At 46.0% G+C, this 8,857-nt stretch overlaps 1 protein-coding gene across 1 annotated transcript in view; it reads left to right on the top strand.

The window, feature by feature from the left end:
- The first annotated feature begins 3,632 nt into the window (after positions 1–3,632).
- LOC100954595 (bile salt sulfotransferase-like) overlaps positions 3,633–8,857 on the top strand; it is a 36,048-nt gene continuing 30,823 nt past the window's right edge. The window contains exons 1-2 of the mRNA XM_003803703.2: positions 3,633–3,768; positions 5,246–5,454. Of these exons, the coding sequence (XP_003803751.1) occupies positions 3,633–3,768; positions 5,246–5,454 (345 nt within the window). The remainder of the gene's footprint in view (positions 3,769–5,245; positions 5,455–8,857) is intronic.

Genomic DNA, 8,857 nt, shown 5'->3' with positions numbered 1-8,857 from the left:
TGGGAGCTGTTCCCATGGGATGGGGGTTTTCAGAGAGGAGGTGCTGAAAGCCACTTACTGCCTCTAGCACCCGGCAATTCACATTTTGGAATGTAGGAAAAGGTCTCATATTTGTCTAATCCACCTGTTCAAAAATTTGAGCTTTTTTATGTTCTGCTGCTCATTGGGGGAGCAGAGCTGTCTTGGGCCACACATTGAATATACAAACACTAATGAAAGCAGATCAGCAAAATAATGAAAAAGTCTATCTGTACTTTTGGGGATATCTGATACCACAAATAAGAAATGCAGTCCTCATCATCTGCATTTGGCCTGCAGGGCACAGCTTGGACAACCTAGAAATTCTGTAGTATTCCTTCATTGGTCTCAATGCGTCAAAAATGGTCTATGGCTTTGGGGTGGGGGTTCATTTTCAAGGGCTACTATAACTAAGACCCAGAAACTGGTGGGTTTCAGACAACAGAAATTTCTACTCTCATAGCTGTGCAGGCATTCTCCGAGATTTCTTCTCTCACATCAAGCTGTCAGCAGGGCCCTGATCTCTGTGCAGGCTCAGGGGAGAGTCTGCTCTAGGCCTTTCTCTCAGATGTGGTGGTGGGAGTAGTTCTTGGTGTCTTTGGGGTGTCAACGCATCGCACTGGTCTCTGTCTCTGTCATTACATGGCATATGTTCTTTCCTTTTTCTTTTTTCACACACAGGTTCTCAGTCTGTTGCCCACGCTGGAGTACAGAATCATAACCATAGCTCTTTATAATCTTGAATTCCTGGGTTCAGGGGATCCTCCTGCCTTTACCCTCCCAAGTAGCTGGCACTGCTGATGTGTGCCACCCCGCCTGGCTAATTCGCCTTTTGAAATTTTTATGTAGAGATAAGTTCTCCTTATCCCTGTTCTGGAACTCCTGACCTCAAGCAATCCTGTGGTCTCAATGTCCCAGAGTGCTGGGATGACAGGCGTGAGCCACCCCTCCTGATCTAAGGTGTATTCTGTGTGTCTCTTTGAGTCTCTTTTCTTCTTATAAGGACACCAGACATATTGCATTAGGACCCACTCTAATAACCTGATCTGAACTCAATCATGCCTGCTAATACCTTGTCTGCAAATGAGGTTATTGTCACAAGTACCTAGAGTTGGGAGTTTGATTTATATTTTTGGCAAGAGAATTCAACTCAGAATAGTTGCTAAATGTGAACATAACATTCACCAAGCAATGATGTTGCCCTCTGCTCCCATGACATCTTGAAAATAGCATAAGCAATAATATATGGGTATCAATACAGGGATAAATACTGATAGTGGGGGCTGGAGTCCATGGGCTTCCTGGCCTGTGGTTTTTAAGTTATAGGAAGCCACCATGTTTTCCTTCAATAGTCGTAACTACAGCCGTTACTGTGCACAGTGATGTCACCTTTGGAGGACTACTACATGGTTACTGTGGGACTTCTGTTCAGCTTTGTGTCACTACTGTTCTCCTTAGATATAGTAGTGCAGGGGACCTTCTGGACTCTCCATGCCTGCTCACTGGCTGCTGTGAGCTGAATAAAGGCCCAACATACCTGCCCCAGGCTCCATGTTCCTTAGCTTGAATGTATCTGGTGCCAACACACGGGCAGTGACCTCTTGTATTACAGACAGTAATGCAAGATGATAACTAGGGGTAGTGAACAGACAGGGAAGGGCAAGGGAGAAGTTTGGCTCCCCTGATGAGGGAGGAAATAGGACCTGCCTGTGTGGGAACACAATGCACGGAAACACACCCTAGATAATCAGGAGTCCCTGTGTGAGGCTGCTCTCAGCATCAGCATTGATGTCAGTGGTTCTCAACCTTCCTAACGCTGGGACTCTTTAATGTAGATCCTCATGTTTGGGTACCCCCAACGAAAAACTATTTATGCTGCTAATTTATAATTGTAATTTTGCTATTGTATGAATACTAATGTAAATATCTGACATTATGTGACCCCTGTGAAAGGGTCTTTGACTCCCAAAGGGGTGGCGACCCACAGGTTGAGAACCACTGAGAACAGAAAAAGATTTCTGGAAATTACTTCAATTGACACTGAGAGTAACACAGCAAATACAGTTGAGAACTACAAATTTCACAGGCCAAGAGCTATAAAGCAAAGACACATCAACATGTACTTTAAGGGGTTAAGAGCAAATGTATAATGTTGATCAAAACAGAAGTATATTGGCCGGGCATGGTGGCTCATGCCTGTACTCCTAGCACTCTGGGAGGCCCAGGTGGGAGGATTGCTTGAGCTCAGGAGTTCAAGATCAGCCTGAGCAAGAGCAACAACCCCTCTGTACAAAAAGTAAAATGGATGGGCAGAGTGGTGCACGCCTATAGTCCCAGTTACTCAGGAGGCTGAGGTAGGAGAATATCCTGAGCCCAGGAGTGTGAGGGTGCAGTGAGCTATGGTCATGCCACTACACTCTAGCTTCCTTTGTGCCAGACTCTAAGGACATTACAAAATGTTAAATTATCTGAATATTCCTGAGAACCCTATGAAGTAGGTACTATTATTTCCCCCACCTTAGAGAAGGAGGAACAGAGGCACAGATAGCTTAGGTTTTTGGCTCAGGGAAACACAGCAAGCAAGTTCCCAGCCCAGATTTGACTCTGGATAGAGAAGGAAAGGGATTTACACATTGGTTGTCTGAATCCAGAACACATGGTCATCATCACAACACTGTGAACGAGCAGTTTGCTTTTTCAGAGGCGTGTTCCCTTCCACATGCTGATATTCTCGTGGCCCAACCAAGGTCACACAGATCCAAATAACATCACTGGGAATAGATAACTTTATGTGATAGCTGTTCACAGCAGAAAGTGTTATACCTTCTCTGAGGTGTGGAAATTTGAATCGAATGCTACCGATAAAAATTCACATGGTATGTAAAAGGGACTATTTTGTACATTTCTGGATGCTTATTACTGAAAGCCATGCAGGGTGCAGAGTTAGTATATATGTTAATAAATAAACATTCAGTCTGAACCAGGTGTGTGCATTATGGCATAGACTGAGGAGCCCTGACCAGGCCTGCTGGCTTCAGACAACCCCTGGGTCAGCCTCAGGCCCTGGGGGACAGACTTTCCCCTCCTTCCATCCGAGCTCTTCCCCAGGGCAACACTGCCTGACATCTGTGCTCTAAGCCCCACAAATGGTCATGTGGACAGCAATGTTGGCCAATATATGTAATGTGACTCCCTGGACGGGATTTTGAAGCACAAAAAAGACATTAGGTAAAAATGAAGGAAACCTGAATGAACCGTAGATTATGGGAACCCTCTGGACTCTCTTTGAAATTTTTCTGTAAATGTGCAACTCTTATAAAAAGTACTTTCAGATTTGCACAGCTTACTATGTGCTTGCTTTTGTTACTGAATTTCCAGTTCACTCCTATGAACTCAAACTCAGACTCCCCCCAGAGTGTTTTCTGAGTTCACAATTCCCTTATATTATTAACCTTTGGACTGTCAGTCAGAATATTTACTTCTCTGTACCAGCCAGCAAAATGCATAACTAATTGGGCAGAGGTTAACTCACAACTCATCTGTCCGCAGATGCCACAGCCTCCAGTACTGGCTGCACCTGAAACCCTCACACCGAGTACAAGTTGCAGATCATCATGTCAGACGACACCTTTTGGTATAAAGGGATCACTTTCCCGAGGGCTTATTACAGCCCTGGAATCCTCAGAAAAGTACAAGAAGAGTTTGTGCTGAAGGATGAAGATGTTGTAACAGTGACTTACCCCAAATCAGGTAAGGAAACAGAATCCTGAACTGAGAAATGATGTGGTTGTGTTCCTCATTATTTGAGTAGAGGATTGGAGTGATTTCTTTCTTCTTTTCTTTGATATGTGAGGAAGGGTCTCACTCTGTGGCCCAGCTGCAGAGCAGTGGCCCAATCATGGCTTCCTGTAGCCTCAAATTCCTGGGCTTAAGAGATCTTCCCAGGCATCTGGGACTACAGGCATGCAACACCAAGTCAAGCTAATTATTCTTTACTTTTTATAGAGATGGGGTCTTGCAATAGAGCTGAGGCTGGTCTTGAACTCCTGACCTTAAAAGCCATCCTCCCACTACAGCCTCACAAAGTGTTGGGATGACAGGCATGAGCCCCGACCTCCGGGCCTGACTGTTGCACTTTCTACATGCCAGACAATGTGCAATGCTTTGTGGTGAGGGGAGTGCAATGGCTAGCACCATTTTCATTCGGAGAAAAGGATTCAGTCAGGGAATTTCACAGGAAGGTGTGTAATTTCAGAAGGGATCATCTACAGTATAGGAGAGCTCAGAAGAGTGAACCCTAATAGTGATTGGGGTGTGTGTAAGTGCAAGGAGAAGGATGACCCCTGAAGTCCTAATAGAAGAAACAGAATCCAAATTGAAATAAAAAGAGTGAAAGGGAAATTCCTTAGTGAGGAGGGATATTTTCACATAAAAGAAGCATCCTGGGTGACAATTAGGAATCAGAAAAGAGCCCGACAAATCCAAAGGACTGAAAGATGTAGATCATATGTCACTGAGAACAGGGCTGGAGGGTAAGAGTCTGCAAATGGGCCAGACTGAGGTCAAAGGCCCTGCAAGTGGCAGGGCCCTGAAAACTCAAAAGCAAAGGGAACTATTGGACTCAGGAAATGGCCAACAATTTATGTTTCTAGGTACAGGGTCTTCTTTCTCCACATCTTCACTAATATCTGGTATTTTGAACTTAATTTAATAAATGTGAAAAGAAAAAAAAACCTAAATGGCCAAAAGTTGGCAGCAACTCAAACACCCATTGACAGGTGAGGAATAAACAAACTGCAGCTTATAGTTACAGTGGAGTGTGATTCATCCTTCACAAGGAAGAATATGCTGATGCATGCTAGAGCAAGGATGAGCCTTGTGTATACTGCACTGAATTAAGTGAGCCACTCACAAAAATGCTCACGCTCTTTGGTTCTACTTACACAAGGTGGCTAGGGTAGTGGAGTTCACAGAGGGAAAGTACAAAGGTGGTTGGCAGGGGCTGAGACGGGGAGGGGAGTGGAATGTGGAATTGTTGTTTATGAAGTACAAAGTTCCAAATTGGAAGATTAAAAATTAATTGAGGTTAGTTATGCACCAATAGGAACATACTTAACATGACTAAACTGTATCCTTAAAAATGGTACACTTTATGTTATGTCTATTTTACCAGAATTTTTTCAGTCAGATTGAAATGAGTTATGTTCATATTTCCTTCTTTATCCAGGAATAAATTGGTTGATTGAGATTGTCTGTCTGATTCACTCCAAGGGGGATACCAAGTGGGTCCAGTCTGTGCCCATCTGGGAACGCTCATCCCGGGTAGAGACTGTGCCTGGGTTTGCATCAGCAAATAAGAAGGAGGGCCCACACTTGCTCACCTCCCACCTCCCCATTCATCTCTTCCCCAAGTCTTTCTTCAGTTCCAAGGTCAAGGTCAGTGCACAATAATCTCATGACATGTATGACCAATGCATTTCAAACTTTAATGTGCCTGAAACCACCTGGAGACCTTGTTTTTGTTTTTGTTTTTTTGAGACAGAGTCTTACTATGTTGCCCTTGGTAGAGTGCCTTGGCATCACAGTTCACAGCAACCTCAAACTCTTGTGCTTAAGTGATTTTCTTCCCTCAGCCTCCTAAGTAGTTGGGACTACAGGTGCCCGCCACAATGCCCAGCTGTTTTTTTGTTGCAGTTGTCATTGTTATTTAGCTGGCCCAGGTTTGGTTTGAATTTGCCAGACTTGGTGTATGTAGCTGGTGCCATAACCACTGTGCTACAGGGGTTGAGCCCTGCAGACTTTGTTGAAATGTATTGTATTTTGGTAGGTCTGGCTGGGACCCGAGATTCTGCCTTAGGGGATGCCAATGTGGCTGTTCCAGGGATTGTAGTTGACTGCAAGGGTAAGAATCATTCCATATACTATGCCATCCAGATACAAATCAGACATAATGTGACATGATAATGCCAGAATCTTAGAAAACCATACTTTAGGCAGGGTGTGATGGCTTATACCTGTATTCCTAGCACTCTGGGAGGTCAAGGCAGGTGGACTGCTTGAGCTCAGGAGGGTGAAACCAGCCTGAGGAAGGGTGAGATCCTGCCTCTACTCAAAATAGAAAAACTATCTGGGCATTGTGTGTGGGGGGGTGTGTGTGTGGCAGGATGTGTGTGCCTGTATTCCCAACTACTGGAAAGATGAGGCAAAAAGATCACCTAATTCCAAGAAATTAACATTGCTGTGATCTATGATGACACCATGGCATGCAACACCAGCATGATGAAGTGAGATTCTTTCTCAGAAAAAATAAAAATTAAATAAATAAAGGTGGATTCTGGGAAGATGGCTGACCAGTAGCAACCCTGGTCAGAGGCTTCTGAGCAAAGGAAGAAAAACTGATTGGAATCAGAATCTATGAAGCCAAAGACAGGGAGCTGAGCCCAGAACGAAGTTTGGCAGGCTGTAAATCCAAGGAAGAGCATTTAAGAAGACAAAATACAGGTACAAAGTGGGCCCAGAACTGCTTGCTAGAGCCGCACACCTCCTGCAGGTGGCGTGTGGCCACAGAGGAGTCCCTGTAAGGGTTAACAGAAATACTAAACTACATCGTAAGAGGAAGTGCTAGCCTAATTCAACCCCCACGTGAAAAGGCCGGATAAAGAGACCAGTACTGGTAAGAAAACTGGATAGAACTAGCTACATTGTACAAGACTTAGATGGAAACACAGAGCACAGCGCAGGGCCCCTCCCGTCAGGACAGCACAACCCCTCCGCCCTCCCTTCACATTTTAAACCTATCATAGGCCAAAGACTACATTCCTAGCCTTATATAGACTCAGCGTCATAAAGTAACCACTCCCCCTCAACTAACCCTATATAAGATTGTACCGATCCCAAATAAACAGCTTCGGCTCAGCCTTCTCCCTATACTGTATGAGTGGTTGTGTGATTGTGTCCACCCTTTCCTTCTCCCTCTCATACGCTAATCACGAACTCCCCGACACCGCCCACTGGACGGGCAGTGTCAAGTGGAGGTCCCACCGAGATCGGCGTAGCTCCAGGAACCGGGAGCGAAACAGTCTTCGGACCGCGGAGGCGGCGCGCATAAGTCCGCAATCAGGTAAGTGCACTACCCCCCATACATAGTCCTAGAGAAATGTCTAGCGACCCCAGTGCCCTACGAAATGGGACAACAAGGGAAACTAACAGTTAGCCTTAAGGCGCTGCTGAAGCAGCATGGAATAAAAGTCCATAATTCCACCTTGCAGGACTTTATAAGCTTAGTGCAGGAGAGCAGTCCATGGTTTGCTTTCGGAGGGGCTTTGAACCCCAGGGATTGGGAACAAGTCAGACATGATCTCACAGAGCACTTGAAGAAAAAGGGACCAAAAGACTTTCCCACTTGGGCGTTCTCCCTGTGGAGAGCAATTAGAGATGCCCTTCTGGGTCCCACTCAAGTAGCTCGCCAGGAGTTAGAACAACTAAGACAGGACCTAGAAAAGGTCCAGGCAGAGAGTAAGGAGGAGGAACTCCCTAAGGGAGTCGAAGGTGGGGAAACTACACAAGAAAAGCCAGAGGGAGGCCCGGGTCTGTATCCGGACCTGTCGCAGCTGCGGGAAACAGCAGGAGAGGAGGAGGAGATGGAAGAGCAGATTCGAGAACAAATAGAAAGGTTACAATTAAAATTGTCCAGGCGGGTGAAACCCCCTCTCCCACAGTACATGAGCAACCCATTTTTACCATTAGAAGACCCGCCGGATCCCCCAAGTACAAATCAGGGGAACATGGCCCTATGGACAGATCCGTATGAGGATCATACCAAGTCAACAGAAGTCTCAGGGGGAGTGAAATTCATAGCCCCCGTGATTGAGCAGAATCAGCAAAGGTATCATCAGTCTATACCCATAAAAGAATTCAAACAGTTGAAGGAGGCTGTGTCCATGTATGGTCCACAGTCGGCCCTAGTGAGATCTATCCTAGAGGGATACAGATATAAAAATTTAACCCCTTGGGATTGGAAACAATTGATTAGGGCAGGGCTTTCAGGAGGAGATTATCTCTTGTGGAGAGCTGACTATGAGGATGCATGTAGGCAGACTGCGGCCATGAACGCGCGGTCAGGCCAGCCCCACATAGACCTGGATATGCTCTCGGGTCGAGGACAGTATGAGACCCTCCAGGCCCAAGTAGGATATGCAGCAGGGACATATGCTCAGATCACCACTGCAGCTCTAGCAGCCTGGGGGCGCATTCCAAACAAGGAAGTAGGAGGAACGCTGTCTAAAGTGATGCAGGGAGGAAACGAACCGTTTGCACAGTTCGTGGACAGACTATTCCAGACAGCCAATAAGTTGTTTGGAGGTCATGAAGAGGCCTTGCCCATTATAAAGCCGTTAGCCTTTGAAAACGCTAACAAGGCCTGCCAGGATATCCTCAGACCACATAAACATAGAGAAATCACTGACTACCTGAGGCTTTGCAGAGATGTAACAGAAGTGCAGCAAATAGGGCTAGCCATAGCTGGCGCGCTACAAGGTAAAGGGAACTGCTATAACTGTGGCAAGTCAGGACATTTTAAAAAGGAATGTAAGGGAAGAGGCCCGGGACAGAAACCTCCAGGCATCTGTCCAAGATGCAGAAAAGGGCTCCATTGGGCTAGAGACTGCAGATCAACTTCAGATATAGATGGAAAGCCACTAACCTCAACTCAGTCAAGAAACGGGAAGAGGGCCCAGCCCCGGGGCCCGTCACAAACCAGACAAGCTTTCGGGGCACTCCAGACATCCCTGAACCCACAGTGGTACCCTCAGGGAACAAGCTATCTATCGAGCAGCTTGTC

The sequence above is a fragment of the Otolemur garnettii genome, unplaced genomic scaffold (genome assembly GCF_000181295.1).
Source record: "Otolemur garnettii isolate 467f Iridium unplaced genomic scaffold, OtoGar3 scaffold00441, whole genome shotgun sequence".
Lineage (NCBI taxonomy): Eukaryota > Metazoa > Chordata > Mammalia > Primates > Galagidae > Otolemur > Otolemur garnettii.
Note: the sequence above shows the minus strand (reverse complement) of the source record. Positions and strands in the feature narration are given on the sequence as shown.